Here is a 26,515-nt window from a genome sequence, read left to right as displayed (position 1 = left end):
TTGTTTTTTTTCAATTTGGCAAATAAATTTCTGTGGAGTCTGTTACTTCCAGTAAAATCATTGACAAACATTTATTTTTGCCTTAAAATGGTGCTGACACACTGTTCTTAAAAATACAAAACTTCTCATAAATTGTTAGATGTATAGCACTTTACACTTAAATTGACATAAATAAAAAATTAATATGTTCGTTTTTTGTTTTTTTTAGGTTTGTGCAAAGCTTCGCAAGAGCTTGCTGTGCTATCAGTCCCAAATTTAGCAGTGTAAGATGAGAGGCAGCTAGTCGTCATCACCCACCATCAACTCTTGGGCTACTCTTTCACAAATGAATAGTGAAATTGACTGTCACATTATAATGCACCTGCAGTTGAAAGGGCAAGTATGTTTGGGTGTGACAGAGATTCGAACCTGCAACTCTCAGATTACAAGCTGACCCCCATAACCCACTAGACATAATAATATATTCGTAAAGCCAGTTAACACGCTTTCCGAGGAGCATGGCTAAGAAAAACATTATTTATGAAAAATGGTGTAAAAAGCTCTCTATATATATTGCTTAATATATTTTTAAGCTTTTGTAGTTAAGCACAGAGTTACACAATTGGCTAACTGGCTGTGTTCACTAGTTCTGAAATCTTGTTTATAGTGTTATAAGTCTCTAGACATACAATGTTTTCACTGGGGAACAAATTGATGAAACTTGAAAGTAAGTTTTCATGAGTGTTTATTGTTTATTACTTTTTATGCTAGTTTAATAACATTTATCAAAGGTAAACTTTTATCTTGTACATTTCATGATTTCTAAAAATTTAAACATCATGGAGCAGAGCGAATGTAATTTAACTTATATAATTCATGAGAAGAACTTCATAAGAATAACGACTATTAATTGCAAAATACTTTTCTTCATTCTAAGAAAATAATTTGTTTGGTTTATTTTGAATTTCATGCAAAGCTACATGAGGGGTATCTGCACTAGCTGTCCTTAATTTAGCAGTAAAAGACTAAAGGGAAAGCAGCCAGTCATCACCATCCACCACAAACTCTTGGGCTAATCTAACAATCTGTCAACAAAAAGTGGGATTGACCATAACTTTATAACCCCCTCAAATAGGGCCACATTTAATATTTAACAATGTTGGTTTTTTAATAGTTTGAAACTTTCACTGCTGTCTGTTTAATTTTTGGTAATATTAACAACCAACAACAACTTTTTAGGAGTTTTATAAAACAAAAGGAAAAAAGTAACATCCAAATGTGGTCTTTGTGCTTTGATGATGAAACTATTTTACCTCTATGGTGATTTATAACACTAGACAAAAACAATGTTAATGAAATATATATCAAGAAACCAAAACCAGGGGCAATAACATTTTCTAATTTTATTATTATAACTGTTGTATAAAATGTAAATTATCTATTTCATTAACAATCAAAAGGTACACTAACAAGCAATTCTACTTTTATATCCCTTTACTTGTTCTTCATATGGAACTGTATCTAGAAAATGATCACAAATAACTAGAACCATCTATTTTACTAAATTTATACTAAATTATCTGAAATTTTTTGAACAAAAAAACTAAGATTTTTTAAAAGACATCTATTACAAGCTTGACACTTGCTTAATTGTAATTAATCTTCAAATTTTCTTGACTGTTTGGTGAAGAAAGTTTCAATAACACACTGTAGTTCACTGAATTTTCTCTTCTTTTGTACAACGAATTATATTTTTTCAACTTTCATATAATGTTTTTTAATCTACTCTGAATCATTTTTACTTGCTGCTTGCTTCAGAATGTCCAACATTAATTTTGTTCTTTCTTCAGTTTGCTTAGAATATCCTGCTTGAGCTTCAGGTAGTTTCTGCATTAAAAATAATGATTACATATTTATTCCTGTCTACATAATTTAAACTTACTTTCTAACATATTGTACAGGATGATACAGGCATAATGAACCACCATGATCTTGTGCAAGTCCTGCCCTTACAGTGATTCAGGTCTTTCACTGGATTTGTGATTGGTTAAAGTATCAGTTTCATGAAACTTGGGGAGTAAAAGGCAAGTGTGAAATAAAGGATTTTCCCACCTAGGATGCTTCAAGTTAAGTTTTATTGCAACCTGCTGTTGGTTAACTCAACCAAAGATTCTCAAACAACAGGGTTGATGAGTTTTCAATAATTATATCTTTAAAAAATCATAGTGAGAGCAGGATTTCAAACTATGGTATTGTAAGCCTTTGCATCATATTACCTGTGCTACAGTACATTAATTTATTTATCTATATCTTTCCAGATATGTTCACTTTCAATTACTACAAATAATATCTAATTACAGGCACATATATAACATACTAAATGCTAAAGCTTGTTCTTATGATACTTGTTTAAACATCACTGTGGTAAATTTAGCCGAGGTTTAAATATAATGCAAAATACAATTTTTTGAGAACTTACTTCTAAGCACAGAAACATTAACAATTTTTTCATTCCAAATGTTAAACATTCTGGCATTAAGTGAGCTTATATCCAAAGTGTAATGAAAAATATAGTAATGAGTTTCACCATTAACATAATGAAACGAGACCCGTTGGTTCATCTCAGCTGTTTCATACTTTTAACTTAATTAAAATTAATCATTATTCAGGTATATTAAAGTTTGTTTGTTTTTGAGTTTTGCACAAAACTACATGAAGGCTTTCTGCACTAGCCACCCCTAATTTAGCAGTTTTGCTAGAGGGAAGGTAGCTAGTCATTACTACCCACTGCCAACTCTTTTACCAATAGATAGTGGGATTGACCATAACATCATAATGCTCCCACAGCTGAAAAGGCAAGCATGTTTGGTGTGATAGGGATTCGAACCCACAACCCTCAGATTACGAGTTAAGCACTTTAACCACCTGGCCATGATTGGCCATATATTAATGTTTTTTTATAAACTTGAATGCACCTATGACATTCTTGTTAGCTGGGTGTTACAAATGTGCACTGCACTTTATGCACAGGTAAAGAATAAATGCTGCAGTCTTTGTGTTTAGGACTCAAGAAACCTGTACACCTAACTTAACATTGCACACACAACATTGGTTGACGTATGTAACCTATGGATCTGTGGGATACGTGATTTTCATGGTTTCAGTTTTGGCTCTTGATCTTACTCTGGACTTTCCTCTTGTAGAACCCAATAGCCAGACAATAAAGAAGTCTGACAAATATTTTGGTAAAATACCACTGTCTTTGTGTTGAATAAAAAAATTAATCTTTTAAACTAGTTTTATTGTTTTCTTTTACTGCCTGTATTTAGTTTATTTTGTGCTTTAAAATCTTTAACCTGTTTTATGTTGTTACTTTAGGTTTTATTGATGTACATCAGTGTAACTCAATATCACAAAGGCAAGTTGTGAAGTAACGTGTTACAATGTTACAACACAATACCTGATTTAAATAATTACCTTCTTTATTTCCTTAGGATCTGGTGGTATTAGGGTAATAAGAGTATATCCTCCAAATACTGAAGCTCCCAAGTAAATAAGTAATTTCAAACTATGTAACACCTGAGACATGGTGCCCTAAAAATTGAAAACACTTTAATAAATATCAAAATAGTAATATATGTAACAAAAAGATTATGATATGACATTTTTTATAAATTGTGTTCCAGTAAATCTAAGTTTATTTTACTAAAAAGTTCTTCAATTTTTAAATACTTTTGAACTTGTATTTGGAAATAATTTCATAATTATCAAAACCTTAATTTCTTGTAGATGCACTTAAAAATTTGACAAAAACATTTTTCCTACAAAAATTGTTTAACAGAATTTAATACTTTGTCATTTTTCACCATTTTAAAAATGCCTGATAATTATAAAATCTTATGTACCTGACTCAGTGAACCCATCAAAAATTTATAGTCAAAAATAAAGATTATTCTTTTTACATATTACCAGATTTAATGATTCATTCACAGATTTATAAAAAACATTTACTCACCACAAAGAAATCTTACTTTCCTTCTATTCCCCAAACTTTATAATCAGTATTTCTGACAGAGGTATCACCAAAAAATTCACCAATTCTGTAAAAACCTGAAAGGAAGAATGTTATCATATTCTTTGAATATTGCAAACACATTTTTCAGTTAAAGAAAACTTAAAAAGTAATTTTGTATTTTGATCAATCCTGATCCCACTACCCAGTTTATTTTAACATAGCATGATGTTTAAGGGCAACAACAGACCTGCTGATCCATCTCAGCTGTTGCATCTTCTAAGCCAAACTAAAACTATTAATTAAACAAACAAGATTATGACAGCTCTTATTCATATGTCTATCAAGCTTTTCTTTTAAACTCACTCACATTTATTACCTCCACCATATCTGAAGGCAACCCATTCCATAAACCAACCACCCTACTTGAAAATGTAAAACTGTCTTAGGTGAAGATGGCTTCTACCTTGTCTAAATCTGGGTGTCCCCTAGTTCTATTATCACTTCCTTTTACAATCTTAAACACTTCAACTAGATCCTCTGTAACTCTTCTTTTTTCAAGAGAAAAAAAATTTAAGTATCTTGTGACAACCCATCCATTCCACGTACCATTTTAGTAACCCTGTACTGAACCCTTTCTAACAATTTAATATCTTTCCTAAGGTATGAAGCCCAAGAATAAACCTAATACTCCAAATGTCACTTAACTAGTGACCTATACAAAGAAATAACCTCTTTAGACTTGTATTAAACATTTATGCAGATACAACCTAAAATCCTACTTGCCCTACCACTAGCAAGAGCACACTGCTCAGATGGCTTAAGAGAACTGATCAACCATTACACCAAAAACCTTTTCTTTCATGATACTGTCATTTATTTGACCAAGTCATTAATGATCTAAATCCTTTTGTAAATCAGAAGCATTCTCTTCCAAGCTAGCAACAGCAAATAAGTAATTTATTGACCATTTCTTCATCTATGTCTTTAATATAAATCAACACACCACGTGCATCGTTAATCCAGTTTGACTGAACTCTATTTACAACAACCCTCTACCTTCTTTATGAAACCACTCTTCAATCCAATTAGTTAACTTATCTTCCACATCTACAAAGACAAGTTTCTTTACAAGCCTTTCATGTGGTACTTTGTCAAATGCTTTCTAAAAATCCAGATACAACAAATTTACACCTTTACTCTCATCTACATATGTAGTAACATTTTCAAATGTATTTAGCATATTTGCAAGGAAAGATTTCCTTAGCAAAATCATGTTGACTATTTAATAAAATCCTAAACTTTGTTAAATTACTTTATGATAAACCAATGAGATTAAGATTTCTGACTGTTACTGCCCAAGTAATTGAAATATTGCTGCTGAGATTGTCACAATTTTTTTTTTTATTAATTCAAATTCTGTCAGCATGCCCTGGCTAATTAGGGGTGTTGTCTCATGATTTTCATTGGAAACAAACATGCTTGTCTTCCACTCACAGGGGCACTGTATTTTTTGTTGCGAGATATGGCAAAGTCATCTCTCATCATCTCTAATTCTGAACTGTCCAATAAAGAGAAGACAACTGGTTGGCAGAAGCCACTGCCAAATCTTCAGTGTAAAATCAAGTGTAAATTTACTGATTTTTACAATGATATTTTATTCTAATTCACAACTAAGTGTATTTTTAATGCTGAATAATGTTTAAAACTGCTGTATTACATTGTAATTCATTTGTGTAAATTGAATAAATTTACTTTCTCTACACTATGTGTTATGTTTTTAACATCACGATTTCACAACGTAGTATTTTTTGTCCAGTTAGTTAGGTCAGCCTTTCAACCATGTAACAAATTACAAATATAAATGTATTAACAGATTTTCAGTAAACAGTAGCAAGATGAATGTTTTGATTTTTGAAAATTTCAATATTAATCATTTTGTAGGATAACAGAACAATAAAAACAACAAATTTTCTTCATCACAGTACTTTATATAAAATAGCATGATATTATAAAAGCCTACTTCATGATATATTATGTATAAATAGGCTGTGACTGCAATATAGCTTTCATGAAGCTGAGGTAAAATTTCAGTTCACTGACATGAACTATACCCAATACCTTTTTCTGATTTACGGTTTCTCAAAGTATTGATACCTAACAATATTGTCTTAAACTTGACTTGAAACATGCATGACCTAGGTACTTCTAATCAATGTAGTAGCCCATTAAATTTGATAATGTGTCTCTCATGTAACGTCACAGCTAAGTAATAAGCTTCTTTGTTCAGAAGAAAGCCAAAAGTACAGTTGTTAACACACCTATTCATTTTGTTCTCTTGTTGTGACAATTAGTAAGTGTTCTTGCATCCACTTCAAAATTCTTGCAAATAGCAGATACTTTCTTTGTAAGTCCATGTAATTATTAATCTACTCTGCTGAACAGTTCAAATGTAATATTTTAAAACAAACTGTGAAAACAGACATGAAAATAACAATTTGTTTATAAAAATTTGAACAATGTCAAATAATATTACTGTATTTAAAGTATTAAAGTATATACAATTCAAAAATAGTTCTCTTTCGCTACAAAGTTTAGAAGTTCACGAAACATAAAAAGAACACCTTATAGGTTTAATATTATTAATTTAATTGATTTTAAAATTATTATTTTATTAATTTCAATATTTGTATTAAAAATTCATCACTGATATATGGTGTATGTTAATAATCAATAATTCTATAAAAGTTATACTAACTGTTATATAAGTCAATTACAGTTACTATTTCCCTATTGAATTTTAATTGAAAGTCTCTATAGATAACTGTATATAGGAAATAAGGACTAACAATTAACTCACAGACCTTATGGGAAGTAAATATGCTATAAGAAGGAAAGCATATTTGATAAAATAACACATTTGAAACTAAAATAATGAAAGTAAATAGTCAAAGACCTAGCAGCATCAAGAGTTGATTATCCAGCCCATGGCAGGTAATAGGACCTGACCATTTTCACATCAAGCATAGGAATCAGAAGGGAGAATACTTTCATTCCAAAAACCCAGGCCAGTACATGCATGTAGACCTAGTACACTACCAACATCAGCCACCAGTGGGGCTGACATTTAGGGTGATGGTAGGAATGTGGAATGCAACATGGAGAATCATCTCCAGTCCAAAAACAGGCAGTCTTGGGAATGTAATGTTAAATCCACTGTAGAAGGAAGGTCCCAGCCTAACTACATGTGTGAAAAGTTATGTTGGCTGGTTCAGGTCCAGAGAAGAGAACTGTATGTGGTGGATTCATCCAGTACATAACCAGATGACATCTGGAATTGTACATCATGTCTATGGTATGAGGAGAGTACACAAAAAAACACACTGGCAGAACATAAACAATGTGCAGATGACGTTAATATTGCTTGCTCTGGCCGTGATTTTTGTTCTAAGGCTTTTTAATGATTTTGTGGTGTAGTAGAAAAATCAAAACTTTTTAATTTTACATATGTTTTCAATGTGACGCTTGTGCCTGCTTCCGAGAGCAAGTCAAATTGAAGCAAGACTCTAACGTAGATAAACAAGCTTGCATTTCATCATCGACTGTAAGAAGCCTCTCTCTCTATCTGGTTTTAATTTCAGTCAATGCTGAAAATCCAATTTCGCAAAACCACGAAGATGCAAATGAAAGCAGAACCTCAACTGCTTTTGAACTGATTGCAGGATATGAATTTTTAATGGAGATTCAACTGAGGAAGCCTCCATGATTCATCACCCCAGTAGCTAAGAGCTAGAAGATGCTAAGAACTCCCTTACACCACTACAAGAATGGGAGAAATAGTGTAGTAACAAGTCAAGAGGAATGCATCATTAGAGAAAGTGTAATGGGTTACCAAGGAAACTTATTTTGAAAAGCAAGCACAAACTAAAGTATTAAACAGGAACAGGAGGATGGGCATACTTATGATGCAGTATACTGTGAGGATGAATTTACTAGCAGTATTGCAGAACACTGCACATCCAAGGTTGGCATCATGAACCTGAAAGTGCATATTTGATGGCTGATCTGGCTCACGTCCAGAACAAGGCCTCTTGGAGTCTATATCTAGAAGTAAGTAGGATGGGGACCACTAACCAAAGGTATACCTGGGTCAGGCATCACTTCCCACAGAATTGGATCCAAACTGAAGTATAGGGTGACTGTAAGATAAATAGAAATAAAAAGAAAACTTTTCCACTCACAGTCAAACTGAGGAGTGCAAAACTGCAAGAGGGGCAGACACTATTTGGTTAATTAGGAGACAACTAAATGATGTACATAATAGATAGCAGTGGGAATATAACTGGAAAAATGGAAGGTAGAGAAATGAGTCTGAAAGTAAAATTATCCTCATGAGCCTCCGGAGTCTTGGAGAGGAAGGAGCGATTAGAATAAAGAATAATATATGTACTATGGTAAAGAATACGCGATACACTGAGGGTGAACACATGGACTACTGTTGACCACAGTTTAAAAAAAAAAAGAAAAAGAAAATAGATCTTCAAGTGAAGTTGGTATAGGGAAAAGAAAGAAAAGGGTTCAAATGGTGGAAAAGTAAAGGCTTATGGAACAACATTTAACATCTTAATCCTGTAAGGGTGTGTTGAGAAGATGGCTGAGGAGATAAAAGGATGAAAACAAGAGGGAGAAAACAAGGTATGAAAAAATCCAGCAGAAGCAGGTAGAGAACAAGGCTGCTCTATGGTCCACAACAGTCAAAACAGCCAAAGAGATGAGGTATACTGAGATGGAAAAATAAACAACTTTGTTGCAGAGATCAATAGTAAAATGTTTACAGTTTCCTATGATAAGAAGGACAGACCAAACTGGAAATAAGGGACACTACATGTGTGAAAGGTCCACAAGGGATTATACAAAAGCCACACATCAAACAAGTGCATGGGACTGGTAGGGTGAAGCACAAATGTGTGAAGTTGGCAGAAGAAGAGTGTGGACAAAAGTTGGTTGGTGGTGATACAAGTTGTAAAGGACTTTCAGTAGCATAATTGTAATTATCATAACTCACCAGAAAGACTAACAGGCAAATTCAAAAACCACCATTAGTCACCTGAAGTTGACCCTTCTAGTCCTGGCTTTGAGTTATTTGATGTTACAGCCATTTTCTAATTTCAAATTGAACTAGATGTACTTTGATTCTTAAAAGGAAATTACATTAAAAAAGGTCTAATGTATAAATTAAAAACTTAAATAACATTAAAAAGATTAATGGTCTTTAAAAACTAAAAACATTTCTAAGATGGACAGTGTCACCATTGCCAATAACACTGTTTAAATGTTAAAAATAAACCTTGGGACAAGACGTTTAAAATGGTGCTGTTGTTGAGAGATGTAATGACAGCAGTACAGTAAAATGCAGCTTATTGTGGCCTCCGTGTTACACAGAAAACACAATGGTGCATCAGTCCCAGATAAAATAAAATGATGAGCTAAAAAACTTTGACCAATGTGTAGTCCCGTTAGAACAACTTCCTCTTTCCTATCCTTTTGGAAGCAAGATGGCCAAAGTCCAATATACGATTTTATTTGGAAAAGCTTGTTTTCACATTGCTCACTCCAAGTTGATTGCCAACTGGCACAGAGCTGATAGTGCCAGAGCAGACAGATTTAGATGCAGTGACAGCAAGCTTGTTCCCACAAATACCAATGTGGCCCAGTATCCAGAAAAACTGGATAGAAGTAGATATTAAAGAGAAATGGGCCAGTTGGTTTTTAATATCAGCAAGAACAGGGTGTAAACTAATGTTAAGCGATTCCAGGGCCAGAGAACTAGGTGAGTCAGTATAAATAGTTCAATTTGAGTACTGCTTAGCTTCTATGTGATCCAGGACAAGAGAAATGGCATACAGTTCAGTAGGAAACACAGATGCTGTAGAGGGGATTCTGTGCACAACCACTGAACTACAACAAATCATGGCAGAGACCACACAGTCACCTGATTTCGAACCAACTGTATAAATAGGTAGGTAGGTAGGTATTCAATGTTTGTTGGCACAAAGCTACAAGGCTATCTGTGCCAGACAAGATGTGGTACAGTATAGGTATAGGGCAATTAAGGTAAAAAAATTAAATATGTAAAATTAGAAACTGCCAGGAAGACTGAAGCAAGAAGTACACCCTTGCTGACAGTCACCTGAAGTTGACCTTTCCAGTCCTGGGTTCAGTTCAAAAGAAAAAGAAAAACTAAAATGTGTAAAATTAAGACTTGTCAGGAAGATTGAAGCAACAAGATTGAAATTGCAGTCAGTCACCTGAAGTTGGTCTTTCCAGTCCTGGGTTCAAGTCAAAATAAAAATTAAAATGTGCAAAAGAAATCATGCTAAAACACTATATAGTCCAATAAAAAACCTTAAATTAAGTGTAAAAGACCAATGGCTCTTAAAAATGTAAAAACATGAGTGAGATGGGCAGTAACACCTATAACATGAGCCAAAGTCAAGGGCAAACCTGCCTTACAAATATCTTTAAAATGGTGTTGTCGTTTTAGGTAACAACAGCATGATAATAAAATGTGGATGATTGTGATCTGAGTGCCACAGAGACCACACATTGGTGCAGTGATTCTAGATAAAAGGAAGTGGTGGGTTAAAAAACTGTGACCAATGCATAGCCTTGCCAAAACAACATCCTCTCTTCAATCATTGGTGCAGTGATTCCAGATAAAAGGAAGTGGTGGGTTAAAAACTGTGACCAATGCGTAGCCTTGCCAAAACAACATTCTCTCTTTGATCCTTACAAAAGCAAGAGGGCCAAAGACCTAGAGAAGGTTTGATTTGAAAAAGCTTGTTATTGTGTTGGTCATTCCAGTGTACAGTCTGGATTTGATAACTGGACCATAGTCCATGTATGGAATGGGTACTGGGATGATAGATTTGCTGCTCTGTCAGCCAGCTCATTCCCACAAATACCAACATGACCTAGTATCCAAATGAAATGGACAAAGACAGATGAGAGAGATAGATGGGCCAGTTTGTTTTCGATATTGATGAGAAGAGGGTGGTGACTATCATGAAATAATTCCAAGGCCAATAGACAGCTGAGTAAGTTTGTATATATTGTACAATTTGTATGTTGCATTATTTCAATATGATTTAGGGCAAGAGAGATGGCATACAATTCAGCAGTGAAAACAGAAACTGTAGGGGGAGTCTGTGTGCCACAATCGAACTGTCCAAACTAAGGCTGAGCCCACTGAGTCACCTGATTTGGAACCATCTGTACATATGGAATGGATGGATCATATGAAAGATGTTCAGCAAAGAAAGAGCAATATTTCCAATTGGGTGTATCTGCTTTCCTATGGTGACTCAACGACAGATTACAATTGGGGACAGTAATGTGCCTTGGTGGAATAGGCTAATTTGAAGAAACTGCAATGTTATTCAAGGATAAATCCAAATCTTTTAATTGTGCCTGGATATGGAGACTAAAAGGAACAATGGAAGGTTTTCTGTTATTAAAAAGTGTGATCCATTGTGGTTGGAAAACACAACTCCAGGTAGGATGCTGTGATAAGGATCAAAGTTTGGAAGCATATATAAGAGATAGTTGCAAATGGCAAATACATAGAGAGGGTTTATGAGATTCCTTGTACAGACTTTGCACGGGAGAAGTACAAAAAACTCCAATGTAAAGCCAAATCCCTTGGTGATGGACAGGATCCAACATTTTCAGCGCTGAGGTTCTGGAAGAACCATAGACCACAAACCCATAGTCAAGTTTGGATCGGACGAGGGCATAATAATTTTTGAGCATGGAGTGTCGATCTGCTCCCCAAGAAGTAGAAGAGAGGACACAGAGAATGTTCAATGCTTTTAGACATTTGATACGAAGTTGCTTGATGTGTGATTTTAAAATTAATTTACAATCAAATATAAGACCCAAGAACTTTGCCTCAGGGACAACAGGAAGTAAAACATCATCAAGACGGAGTTTTGGATCTGGATGGATTCCCCGTTTGCAGCAGAAATGTATACAAACGGTTTTAGAGAGTGAAAGTTTAAAACCATTTGCTGTCATCCACTTCAGTATCTAACTGATTGCACTTTGTAACTGCTGTTCAATAAACCTCATGTTTGATGACTGGCATGAGATGAGAAAGTCATCAACAAAGACTGTTTCCAACTTTAGGGGGTAGCTGTTCAGTGATGGCATTAATCTTTATAATGAAAAGAGTGACATCCAGAATACAGCCCTGAGGGACTCCAAATTCCTGTGGGAAAAAATGAGAAAGTGTTGAGTCCACACAGACTTGGAATCGACACTTCATTAAGAATTGCTGGATAAAAAGTGGCAAGTTTCTACGCAATCCACACGAATGAAGGTCTCGTAAGATGCCATATCTCCATGTTGTATCGTAAGCTTTTTCTAAATAAAAAAAAAACAGTAACAAGATGTTGTCACCTTAAAAAGGCTTCTCTGATTGATGTTTCAAGGCAAATTAAATGGTCTATCATAAAGCATTGTCTATGGAACCCACACTGAGTAGGTGAGAGGAGGTTGTTTGATTCAAGAAACCAAACGAGGCAGGCATTGATTATCCTCTCTAAGATTTTACTGAGACAACTTGTCAAAGCAATGGGATGGTACTTCCGAAGGAATCGTTGGATCCTTCCCAGGTTTCAGGATAGGGAATATGATAGCTTGTCGCCAAGCGTCTGGATAGACATTTTCCTGCCATATCCAATTAAAGACAGCTAGGATAATAGTAAGAGAGTTTTGGGAAAGATGGCGTAACATCTCATAATGTATGTTATCAGGTCCGACTGATGTATTGCCAGACCGATGAATAGCAAGTTTGAGTTCCATCAGTGTAAGAGGACGATTGTAGTCATAGGAATGGACAGTTGAAAAGGAAAGAGGCAGATGTTCCGCCTGTGTTTTAATGGCTAAAAAGGAAGGGGATAAGTTCAAAAAGCTAGATACATGAGAGAGGAAGTCCCCAAGAGTACTGGCAATGCTCTGTGCATCTGCAACTTCATGGCCATCAGATATTATGATAGAGAGGGACAGAAATATATCTTCCACTCACCCTCTGGATCTTATCCCATATAACTTTTGTGCTGGGGGTTGAAGAAATGCTGCAGTTGTATTTAATCCAAGATTCCTTCTGGCTTTGATGTTGAATTTGCTGAAATGCAATGCGGTTTGAGAGCGTGGGGTATCTTCGAAATTTATCCCAAGCACGCTTCTGAGTTTTCCATGTTATAGAACAGGCAGAATTCCACCAAGAACAGGGATGCCGTAGGGAACATGTTGAGGTTTTAGAGATGCATCGAGTAGCAGCTTGTATAATACTGTTGGTTACTGCTGCTATACAATCATCTATGGATGATTTACATAAGATGGCAGGATCAAGTTCTGAGAGAGTAGTGAAAGAAGGCCAATTGGCCTGGACCAACTTCCACCAAGGTACATGGGTCGGGTGGAACTGATCATGACCAATCTCTCATAAGATGATGGGAAAATGATCACTACCTCGTGGATTAATGTCAACCTCCCAGGAAAAGTGAGTTAATAGCAAAGGGGAACAGACAGAAAGATCTATAGCTGTAAATGACTGACTAGGCACATTAAAATATGTGTAAGAGCCAGGTTGTGGTTCAGGAGCATATGTTCTATGGCATGCCCTCTCATATCAATATGGGATCCAACCCAGAGGGGATTATGCCCATTGAAATCTCCCAAGATTAAAAAGGGGGTAGGTAGTTGCTCAATGAGGGTATCAAGGTCTGATTGATTATAAAGCATTTCAGGTGTAAGGTATAGAAAGCAAATAGTGATGGTACAACCCAAGGAGACATGGATAGCTACAGCCTCCAAGGGTGTGGTCAATAACAGGGACTGGGTGGACACATGCTGATCAACCAGCAAGGCATCTCCCCCATTTCCCTGTCCTACACATAGCCTGTTGTTCCAGTATAATGAATAGTGGTGGATAGTAACTGTATTTGTAGGCTGTGGAAATGTTTCCTGCAAAGAAAGACATATGGGATGATAAAAGTCAATCAGATCTTTGATATCAGTTACATTTGATTGGAAACCTCAACAGTTCCATTAGATTAGTGTTGGTATGTGTAATTATTTCAGAGGAAAAGACACTCAAAACACAGTCCTGAGTGACTCCAAGTTCCTGTAAAAAAGAACGGGAAAGTGTTAAACACACATGAACTTGGAATCACCTGTCCATTAAAATTTTTTTTAATAAAAATGGGCAAATGGCCACATAACCCATATATATGGAGGTCTTGGAAATGCCATACCTCCATGTATCATAAAGCTTCTCAATATCAAAGAATATTGATACAAACTGTTGTTGTTTGAGAAATGCTTCTCTGATTGACATTTGAAGTTGAACCAGGTGGTCTGTGGTGGAGTGCTGTTGTTGGAACCTACATTGGGTAGACAAGAGGAGGTTGTTTGATTCAAGGAACCAAACAAGACAAGCATTAATCATCTTCTCTCAGGTCTTATAGAGACAACTTGTCAAAGCAACTGGATGGTAGTTTGAAGGAATCTTGTGATCTTTCCCAGGCTTAAAGAAAGATAGGACAATAGCCTTATGCCAGGCATCAGGAAAAACATTCTTCTGCCATATCTGGTCAAAACAATCAAAAGAGGGGCAAGAGATGCAAGAAATAGATGGCACAGCATTTTATAGTATACCTCATCAGGTCCAACCTATGTACTGCCAGACCTATGAAGGACCACTTTGAGTTCCACCAGTGTAAAGGGATGCTTACAGTCACAGAGACAATCAGCTTGAAAGGAAAGAGGTGATCACTCTGCCCAAGTCTTGATGGCTAAGAAGGTGGAGGAAGAAGCAGAAGTGCTAGATACCTGGCAAAAACTTTCACCTAGAGTATTGGCAATGCTCCAGATATCAGCTACTTCCTGGCCATCAGAGAGCAAGACTGAGAGGGGGACAGAACTATATTGCCTACTGACCTTTTGAATCTTATCCCACTTGACTTTGGAATTGGTGGTAGAAGTTATGCTGGTTGTGAACTTAATACAAGAGTCCTTCTGGCTTTGACGTCTTACCCCCCAAGCATGTGCATAGGCCTGCTGGAAAGCGATGTGGTGTGAGAGTGTGGAATGCCTATGAAAAGTACCCCAGGCCAGTTTTTGAGCCTTCTGTGCCATGTGGCAGGCAGGATTTCACCACAGATAAGGATATCATGGAAAACTTGTCAAAGTTTTAGGAATACAATAAGCAGCTGCCTGTATAATACAGTCAGTTACTGCTGCCACACAGTCATCTACTGAATGGAGATCTGAAAGTATGCATCCAATGTCTAACTTTGTCATTTAAAGACCTTGAGTAAAAGCTTTATGGTGAAAGAAGGAAAATCTATGTAACAGTTCAAACTGAAAAGGTCCATGACCAGGTATCAGTCTTTGGTCTTATCAAGATGATGAACAACTGGGAATAGAATCCCAAAGTAGGATGACCAACAGATTTAATATTATCCTTGAAAAGATCCTCAAACCACCTTGGAAAGACATGGCTGGAAATAGGACCCAGAGGAGGAGAAAAAGGAAGTCCACCTGACAAAACCTGAAACCCCAAGGACTGGAGTTGAATGTGCAACAAAAAGAACAAATCTGAACAATGTGGCCCCAGTGGTATTCATATCCACTGGATAGTCAGTCATACTACTGGCTGTATGAAGATCAGAAGTAAGCAATATATCAACTTATCACTTAAGCCCATGATGAAGTCAGAAGCAAGGGAGAGGAAGGAGGAGAGCAGAAAACAAGAACAGGAGTGGGAGAAAGCTGCAACAGATGAGAAAGGATAGGAAAGTATGCTTATGAGTAGCATTGGCACAAGACTCTAATGTATAGAGGAGATACCCCAAAATAGTCTTACTCACAAAACTGTCTGCACATAAATCATGTAAAATAATGTGGGCAGAAGCACTTAAAGATTACAACAAAGGTACCAGATTTGAACGTAAGGCCAGAGAAAGGCAAGCTCACTAACATATAGAAAAGGAGGGATGGAAAGAGTTTCCATCAAATATCCATCAGGGGAACAATGGAGAGCTTCCAAGATCAGATGCATGAAAGTGAGGTAAATGAAGGTGGGAGGAGAAGATCAAACAAAGATGGGAGAAGCAGCCTTGATGCTGGGGTCCAAATTCAAAACCTGGATTAATATTTCCAAATGCTGAGAACTAATTGATGGAGCTTCAGAGCAATGATATGCCAAAGCAAGATATTTGAAGATATGAGGGGACAAGGCATGCTTGACCCTCAAATGCAACTAATCCTGAAAATGATTAGCATGTACCCTGATATCGGAGAAGGAGACAGAACCATATAATTAGTGGAAGAGTTATCAAGCAAAAGTTAAGGGGATGATGAAAATGCAAAGGGGAAAACAACAAAATCTAATACATCTGACTAATCACATCCAGGAGTGTAAATTAAGGCCAGGGTATATCTAAAGCCATAGATCAAGACTGCAGGGTAAAAGGAGGTAGCAGGAAAAGGCTATCAAAATCTTTCTCATCCTAACAGCCTTCCCTGGGAATAGGATAGCTGGTTGAGACTCTAGAGAGCTCAGGCTGCATGAAAGACTCAGATTTATTGCAGAAAAAATACAAAACCTCTTCTGTCGATAAGGTTGTCCCTGAAACCAGAGTAACAGCAGGGATTTGAATGTGGTGTAGGTAACAGTTGAAAATGAGAATTTTGTTGAAAAAGAGAGTTAGTCAATCCTCAGTTCAAATGTCTGGGAAAGTAAATAGTAAATGCAAAAAAAAAAAAAATTGAATGAAAGTATATGAAATCAAACTCAAATCTGTGAAAAATAAAGTACAAAATAGTATGATAAGCTACTTGCTTGAACACTACTGTCAGGCCTGATGAGAGGGGGAATAAGGGGGGGCTATAGTCCCAGGGTCTGGGGTCAATTAGGGGTCCTGGGGAAATATGGGATAAAGAATAATGCATTCTCATTTTTTAATATACTTAAGGAGAAATTGGAAGTACTGTGGGAAATAAAAATGTAAATTCTTAACACATTTAGCTTTCAGAAAATTTCCTCATACACCCATGAATGTAGGAAAACTTCAAAAGGGGCCCAGTGACATAATTGTCCCTGAGGCACAACCTGCCTCTTGATGTTCCTGACTACAATTTCAAATCAAGATTGGGTACTACAGTGTAAGTAGTGTCAGCTGCACTAGGAGGACAAGTAACACTTCTATTAATGTTAGAAATCAGTATATAGAAATACAAATTTCTTCCAATTTTCCCCTGAAAAATTTAAATACAAAATATACACAATGCATCATCAAGTGAAAGAAAATTGTTGAGATACTAACCATCCAAAGCTGTGAAATTGGTGTTGAACATCCAATGCCTGAAATCTATATTAAAAAAAAAGCATTATTTAATAAAACAAAATTTTTCAGCTCTTTTATGAATTACAAGAGCTTCTAAATGTCTTCTTAAAACTTTGTTATTGGTGGTCCAAACCATTGTAAAGTGAAGTACACTGCAAAAAATACTGCACATAGCACAGGCAAAATATAAAGTGGGATGGACAACAGAAATACCTATTAATTTGTACATTCTAATGGTTAATATGGTATTAGACCATCATGAGAAGATAATACAACATTAACAAGACAAAATTTATATAGTAAGTTGTATCAAATGACATTTTTGAATATTCATTGTTTAGAACTTCTACCAGTTGAAGTGAGCTCAGTTGTGAAAATCTACTTTAACATTTAGTTAAGAACTGATAATAGAAGTGTTCTATAACATTTAAACTTGGCAACTGTTATGGTAAAGTTCAGTGTCTAAACAATATTTTAAATGAAACTTTAACAAATTGGTGTATTTTCCATCTCCATTTAAGAAAGTGTTCATCAGAGAATGAAGTAGAATAGCTAACTATTCCAAAAACACTTGAGTTTTGGGTCTCTATTAAAAACCAAGTAATCATATCGTATCATTTGACCTTTCAGTAGGGCTAAAGGCCCTAAAATATTCCAACACAAAGTTTCCCAACCATGAGAGAACTTCAACTATGTTTAACTGATGGCATAAAGCATACAATGTTTGTTTGATTTTTCAGCCCAACTTTTATGTTTTCTTCACCCCATTTTACTTGAGGTCTTGTACTGTGTTTTACTATTAGAATATTATGAATGGAAAAAAACCTATAACTGTAATCCATCTTGTGCAGATCCCTTGAGCTATTTTGAGAGACTGGTTGTTTTTTGATGTTTTATTTTCTGGTATTCATACTGATATAAGTTTTACATTGTTCCTTGGAATACATTCATTATTTTAGGTGTTTTATTGAGAACCCAGGCATGTCTTTTTGAAAATACAACAACCCTTTTTAGATGGATAATTTTTAGAACATTTCTCTTGAAAAACAATAACTTTATAATTCATATACACACAAATGCAATCTCATAAAACTAATGAACAGTTAAATTACTATTTGGCTCAAATTTTCTCTCTTAAAGACAAAACATAGAGTTAAAAGAGTTTCCATTATCTTGTACAATTACTGTTACTCACAATTTGAAAATTATAAGTATATTTCACCATGTAATAAAGTGCAAATTCCCATTTTAGATAGTTCAACTCTCAAATAATCCTACATGAATTACTTGTGCTTTGTTTTAGACAACTGTGTTATATCACTACATTTAAAACCAAATACAATATTTTTCTAATATCATTTCACTTACTGTAATTTTGTATGAGTTAATATAGAAAATTTATTCAATACATTATACATGGCTTTTCAAGAATTCCATATACAAGTTATTAAAACAAAAACTAAATTATAGTATCTTGTTCATTTTACATTTTAAGATTAAAAACTTCAGAGCACCAGATAATTTATATAACCTTCATAAAAAACAGGAATTCTGCAACTGAAGTTAAACCTTGAATAACATATTCCATACTGTAGCAGTATTGATGTCTGAAAATTCAGTGGATTTATGTATGTGTTGTATGGCCATTCTCCAATGTTGTCAAATTACTACCTTAATAATGTCACCTGATTCAAATCAATAGTTCCAGTCTTTTATACGTTATGCCACTGGGAAATTTCCTGGATTTTTAAAACAAAACAAAGAATATTACTTTCCAATACCTTTATAGAAAAGTAGAAACATTAATCATTCCAAGAAAATGTTCTGATATATTTTTTTAAGATTTTAAATCCAAAATCAAAATAATTCTTTCAAGTACCTTTTCATAAAATATTACCTTTTGTATTATCTAATACAGCTTCCAATAGAGCAAACATCTCTTCAGGACAAAGTGTTCATGTGCAAAAATTAGATCTAAAGCTGGAAGGCCATAAATCTGACTTTCTGTAACTTTTAACTCAAATAGGTTGAAAATTATTTATCATGCTTAGAATAACCTATTTACAAGCAAAAACAGCAAGATTTACAGTGTTTATATAAAGCAGAAGTAGCAATATGTACTCTGCTTCATATGAAACAACTGAAGTAATTTGTTTTTTATGCAATTGCTTTGGTAAGTAAAATTAAGGAGAATCTATATAATAGAAATACCTGGTTGTGGCACAAATGGAAGGAGAAAAGGAAAAATGGTGTGAAAGATATCTTTTATATTATGTAATGGGGTCAAGAACTTGTCAGATTAGTTAACTAGTGTAGAGAATCGAGATTTATAAGAAACTGACTCCCAGCACATCTATGAGGAAGCATGACAAACAGAAAGATAGTCTTTATACTGACAGTGATAAACTGATGACACTACTCTAGTAGTACAGAAAACATTGCTCAATAGTTTATGTTAAAGGTGATTTGGAACTTTTGATGTGGGATTGATAAAAAGAGAAACATGTAACAATACAAGTGAATAGGCACCAAGTTACAAATTTTCACTGTAGCCAATCACCAAAGAACTTTTTTTTGTTCTTGGAAAGTCTGATGAGTCACAGAAATAAACCAATGAAGTGTAAGAATTACTTGTGGGTAGCTATGCACAATACTTAGAAAGTCATAGAATACCGATAAAATACCATTTACAAACTCATCTCTGGAGCTGAAAATCACATTCTCCAGAACCAAAGAAGTACTTTTCTACCACCTAAAGAATAGCTCTTGAAGTTTCTCAGAATGTTAAAGTTATCTCCCATTCAATGAGGTCAGAGTACAGTCTCAACTTTGATGCAAGTACAAATTGCTATTTCTCTCAATCAACTAACATAGTTAGTGAATTAGAAGAAAATATTTAATCTTAAAAGAAGCTTACACATAAACTATGTCTGTACGTAATTCAGAGTGTTTTGATCAAGAGTTTCTTAAGAATAATGGATAATTTAGTGAATGTTATAGAGAAATTACTTAAAAAGATAGATAAGTATCTAATGTGAAAAGTTGTATGCAAGAAAGTGAAGACCTTATTCTAACTACAGACTTTCTTTACTTAGTGGCATGTGTTCCACTTCCAACTGCATACTTCAAACTTATAATAAATTGGTCTGGCTGGTGGTGAAGTGAAACTACAATGACTAGTCTAAATCCCTGCCTGTCACATATTTAAATCAGAAATTGCATAATATGCTGTGTTTCATGTAAATCACAAATAGCAGGGTGTACTGTTTCATAAAAATCAGAGTTGCATGGTGTGTTGTTTCATGTAAAGCAGAAGTAACAGACTGTGCCATGCAAATGTGGTAAGAAAATCTGAAAAGGATGTAATTCTCTATTACAAGAATTCCAGGATTATTTAAGAAGAAAAGACATGCATGTGTAGCCGACAGAAAAAAATAACTTCAGCTGAATATCTAACTGTGCAAAAAAAAAAAAAAACACTACAAAGTTCCATTTTAAATTTATGGAAATTTTACATTCCATACTAAGAAAATAATTACATTCACATACTTTGTAGCACTCTCATAAAGTTTACACTTTTCTCATAAAAAAGAGGTACCTTTAGTATATATTTGTTGAAGGAAGATTCAGAGAGATCATTTACAAACATATCATACAGATCAAACCTAAACTTCAAGAAATTTTCAAACACATAACAAATTTTAATGAAATCTCTCTAACAAAAAATATCAAAATCTCTCTCTATCTATCTATATATATACTAAATGCATGTATGAGCTCCAAGAAAGAAGTGGCCCAAATACCTTATAGAAGAATAACCCAAAATAGTTGTTTGGCAAATTCAAATATTAATGATATCGAAAAGAAGCTATTTCAAAGATTGGTTAATATCAACAACAATAATAATAAATTTCATCAAACTTTCATGTTAAGATGTAAGCAATACCAATCCATAAATAAGATGAAGCAACTCACTGATATTCAAGAAAAACATTTGTCAAGCTGAAGGTTACAATTTTAAACTTGCAACTCACAGTACAATAAGGAAATTGCAATCTGCTTATAACACATCCTGCACATCACTTACCTCTTGATGTATTAAGTTTATAATATACACAAAATGTTCCACAGAAGAAAACTCCTTCCAAAACAAACAGTCCTTTCCAAAACCGTGATAGTTTTAAACTCACACCAGATTTAGGATATTTTCTCAGCATTTCAATAAATCCTTGATCATCTATTGTGAAGTAATGTTACCAAAATTATACAAAAAAATTCACCTTTAAAATTACAAATTTAATAACAGAAACTGTTTGTTAACTATTATTCTACACTGTACAGTCTGAATTTCAGTGATAGTAATAAGGCCAAAAAAATGAGTACTTTGGTAACCCAACTGACTTGTCATTCCTACTCTGACTAGTTTTATCGATTTTTCCTATTATAAAACACTGTGAAGTAAAAAAAAAAGTGTACATAACATTGACTGAACAGTGTCCTGATGAAACAAATCTCGCTCTTGAACTAATATTCTAGAGTTGTTCAAAAAACACTAGACCCTTTTTAGTCTTTAACTTGTATAAAAAATTCATACAATTAATAAAAATAATTACTTGGTACTGGAGAATGCTTTAAGTTTCACTTTTAGTTTTTCAGTACCCCAACAGTAGTAACAGTCAATTAAATTTTTAAAATTAAAAAAGGGGAAGAAAACGTATCAGCGTCTTTATTAAAAGAATTAAAAACGTTCCGCATTAAATTTGTTTTTAATTTTACATTGTATGTATCACTCAGTATCATCCTTTTGTTCAACTTCTCTAGCCTTTACATTGGGTTACAATTTACACTAAGCCTTAATCAAGTTGATAGATTCTTACCGATGTTTCACTAAGTACCAAAACGAAGCTTGTATCAAATATTTTGTTTGTTCATTTGTAGTTCAAACTACACGATAAGCTATCTGACTATTTTCACCACGATTCACAACGTAAATATATAACTCTTTTAACTTTGTTTTTTCAGATTTATAACCTACAAGCCTCTAGTTATCTCGTTGAGCCACTTGGAGGCTAGCTTTATTTTAAGAGAAAATAAGCTTGTTCAGTTAATATCTCAGATTATTTCGAAAGTAGAAAATATTTAAAATATCTCACATAATGTGCCATTCTGATTGAAAATGCTAAATGTTCGATATAAACTGCTCTAGAATATTCTCAGTAAGATGGTAGTTTGATGTACACACATATGTAGACAAACTCAGTCTTACATCGTACAATTGAATTGAAACAAGCTTCTCAAGTTTATATCTTCAACTAAATATTTAAATTAAACAAAATGTTATTATAAATGGAGTTTATTCACATAGGATTAATGTCACATGTGTAGTACATCAAGGTTTATTATTAGAATTTTTGGTCTTTGTGTTTTACATCAGTAACACAGATGAACAAACGGTTAATAAATTATTTGAATTTGCTGGTGATATTAAAGTTTAGGGTGTTGTTGACTGTAAGAAGGATGTTACTCTTTACACTATTTAGAATACTTACTGACTTGGACGAATAATAGCAGACGATTTTTATTTATAATTAATACAAAGTAATGCATGTGGAATATCATAGTTTGAAATATGAATATACGTTTTATGAAATAATCTTAACAGTACTGTGGGAGAAAAACTGTGTTCTGTTTGATCAGTTGTTTATAAGCACTTCAGGGCAAATATGATTTTAAGTTGTATCCACAGAAATATTAAATATATGCCTAAAGAGGTTATAATGCCACTGTATAGGGTACATTTGTAGTATTGTGTTCAGTCTTGAGCTTCTTAGCGTAAAAAGGATATTGAATTTGTAGAGAGAGTTCAGAGGAGGGCTATTATGATGATACAAGAGATGGAAAGGTTGTCACACAAGAATCAATTAAGATCTTCAATCTTGTTTCCTCCTAAAAAAAAGTTAGATGGAATCAGAGTGTGGTGTTTAAGATTATCAAGAGAATTAATAGTATTTTAAATAATCTTTCTCGTATTCAATTATGAAAGTGGTAAGAATTGAAGAATTGGAAATGAAATGTGAATTTTGGAAAAGTAGAAGTCACCTTCTCCTAAGACAGCTTTATTTTTCTAACAAGGAGGTTGCCCTTTGCAACAGATTAAGGGAGTCTAACGGAAAATTGATAAATATTTGAATTATAAGGGGGTGACTTTGGGGTGATCAAGCGTTTAGTGAATAAGACGGCCTAGATGGACCAAAAAATTTACTAATTGTTTTCCTTTAATGTTATGACGGATGCGTAGTTATCGATCCAACAATGTGGAACAAACGTTTATCCCACCCGACACTACAGAACAACTGCGTGAGAATTTACTTCAGAATCACTTTTAAATTTTCACTCCAAAAATTTCCTAGAAGCATTTTGACGAGGTACTTAAGCCTGAATTTAGACGTAACACAACTGATGTAAGTTTGGAAGCTTGTTGTTGTGGGAAATAAAAATCATTCTACCGTGCAAATTTCAAGCTACTAGTTTACATCGGCGTGCAATTGTGGCACAGTACTTAGAAATTATTTTTAGCCCACCAACTGATGCAAGGATATTAGATAGGTTTAGAGATGTGATCTATAAATGCCAAATTTAAAATCTATATCATGCTTGTATGTGTTTTTTTCTTATAGCAAAGCCACATCGGGCTACCTGCTGCGTCCACCGAAGGTAATCGAACCATTGATTTTAGCGTTGTCAATTAATTGACTTACCTCTGTCTCAGTGGGGGACAAAATCTATCTCATAAACATCAGTTTTCAATTTTTTACTAAACAAAGGAAGCCTAATTTTAACAAAGTTTCCATTAATGTTAAATTTTATCATCTAATTTATTTTTATAATAATATTCATGAAAGAGTAGTTCTGCATACACATACAGGGTAGCCCATAAGTTCCTACCCATCCATATATTTTATGTATCAGTGTATCTGTGTGCTGTCCCTCATTTTCACTGCATAATATTATGCGACGCCATGTTCTGTGAGACACAACACGCTCTTCAAGTGTAAATGGGCTTACATCGGCCATATTTCTCTGAAAAAAAGAAACAAATTTATAATGCATGCGTAATTGAATATAACATAATAACATATGGATGGGTAGGGACTTACGGGCCACCCTATACATCGGTGGTTGTACTGGCGATAATCGTGGTGTGCGCATGTGTGTGTGTGGGGGTAGATTTGGTAGATTTGTTAGCTTAGAAAATAGTTCTATTTTAAAACAAAAGTTTAGGCCTAACAGGTGATATAAAGTGTTTTAGTATTTTATTTTCGCACTTCAAGAAATTAATTGTAGTTATCGTTCTCCAAATGGTATGGCATTTCTATATATATATATTGCTATAAGTGTACAGTGGTAGATATGTATTATAAACTGTGTATATAGCTCTCTCTCCCCAACCCCAGTGGTGGTTCTTGTCATTTCAGTATCTTTTATAAGCCTATATATGGGGACACAGAAGCAGATTAAAGGAAGATCAAGGGTCCATCCTTTGTTGAATAATTTACTTAATTTTAAGGGGGTTTCTGGTTGTCATATATTTGTTCAAGGGTTGAACAAGCCTTTTTCTAAAATTCTGGGTCTGTAGTAAATTAATGAGAGTTATTAATATGCCCCCCTCTCTCTCTCTGGTATTTGGGTATATTTATGTGTATACCGAAGAGAGTCAGGTGCACTCGACCTCTTCCTCCAATAATATGCCCCTGTGTTGCAACTACTGTGTTTTTGAATTTCGCACAAAGCTACACAAGGACTATTTGCGCTAGCCGTCCCTAATTTAGCAGCGAAAGACTAGAAATTTCTCACAATTGAAAAGGTTAGCATATTTAAGGACGGGGGGGGGAGAACACAGAACTCACAGATTGCGAGTAGAGTGTCATAACAACCTTGCCACAATGGGTCTATTGTAGTTATACCTTTCGTATATAAGAATAAATACTATACACTCTACGTGTTTGGAATGCTTTTTACTATCAAAAATATTATTAAATTAGTTTGCAAGCCCACTCTTTCTCACACATGTATATTATACGAGTGAACAGTACAGCTTCTCAAGCTACTCAAATTTAACACTGAACTTTTGATTATTCCAGTTTCCAAGTCAACTCATAAAAATTACTCAATCAGTGATGGTAGTGGATTTTCTCAGACTGTCGATCCTCAATGGGTTGAAAACCAAAAATGAAATTGTTGTCTCCTTGGCACTCATACCAGTCACTTATAAAGCCAATGCTTGTAAAATCATAAAGAAGAATGTACCCGTAAAGGGATACAAGTTTCCTGGAATGTTATTTATGAAAAATAATCCAAGGACAAGCTGTTACAAATTGTCTTGCTTTGAAACATACGAGCGGTTACATTACTCTGAAATCTTAAATATGGTCCTTTATGTGACATGCAAAAACACATACAATGATATTAACATTATAAATAACTTAAATTTTGACCATGCTTTTGTTACCAGAGGATATAAGGACACAGCAAGTGAAAAGAAGTTAATGCCTTGTTTCAAGTGTACGAACAGTCCACGTGCTATTGCGAAGCCCATTATGGAATGAATGTACACAAATTATAGGTGACATACACGTTTCCACATACAAGCAAAAAAAAAAAGAAAAAACGACAATAGCAGGGCATGCTTGCTAAAACTAATTTCAAATTTGCGAAGACAAAAAGAAGCATTTAGAGAGAAGGATGATGTAGAGACTAATTTTAACCAGTTAAACATACAGCGAGCTGAGGATGACCCCAAACTAACGATATGACTGCAGAAGTAAAGGAACAAATATACTTCTGCAGAAATACAAAATAGAATACTAGCAATTATGGGCAATCATATTCTAAGGTGCGTCTTCGTTAACCTGCAATAAAAGCTGTCAACCAGGAAATCTTTGACGCAAAGATTAATCAAATTATCGATTTTTTACAGTGATTCAGACTGAAACAAACTAAGAGACGTAAGTGACTCAAAGTTGAAAGTTCAGCTACAAACATTAGGAACATTTTTCCCAAGTGGTGTCATTGCAGTAAAAGAAGTCGTTGAAAAGGTTAAAACTATGAC

The 26,515-nt window shown here is 34.4% G+C and overlaps 1 protein-coding gene across 2 annotated transcripts; it reads right to left on the bottom strand.

Annotated features, from left to right (window-relative positions):
* Positions 1-1,367: 1,367 nt before the first annotated feature.
* LOC143222758 (uncharacterized) lies at positions 1,368-22,478 on the bottom strand. 2 transcript variants are annotated; one of them, XM_076449703.1, is made up of 6 exons: positions 22,284-22,478; positions 21,494-21,643; positions 17,386-17,430; positions 3,995-4,089; positions 3,457-3,573; positions 1,368-1,866 (listed from the first exon to the last, which is right to left on the bottom strand). In XM_076449703.1, exons 2-4 carry the CDS (start codon positions 21,621-21,623, stop codon positions 4,007-4,009), a joined length of 258 nt encoding a protein of 85 aa, XP_076305818.1. In that variant the 5' UTR covers positions 21,624-21,643; positions 22,284-22,478; the 3' UTR covers positions 1,368-1,866; positions 3,457-3,573; positions 3,995-4,006. The 2 variants fall into 2 exon arrangements, with proteins under 2 accessions (XP_076305818.1, XP_076305819.1); XM_076449704.1 differs by lacking the exons at positions 17,386-17,430; positions 22,284-22,478 and having other exon boundaries at positions 21,494-21,629.
* Between the last annotated feature and the right edge of the window lie 4,037 nt (positions 22,479-26,515).

Source organism: Tachypleus tridentatus, chromosome 8 (genome assembly GCF_004210375.1).
Source record: "Tachypleus tridentatus isolate NWPU-2018 chromosome 8, ASM421037v1, whole genome shotgun sequence".
NCBI lineage: Eukaryota > Metazoa > Arthropoda > Merostomata > Xiphosura > Limulidae > Tachypleus > Tachypleus tridentatus.
This window is presented reverse-complemented; position numbering and strand designations above follow the sequence as displayed.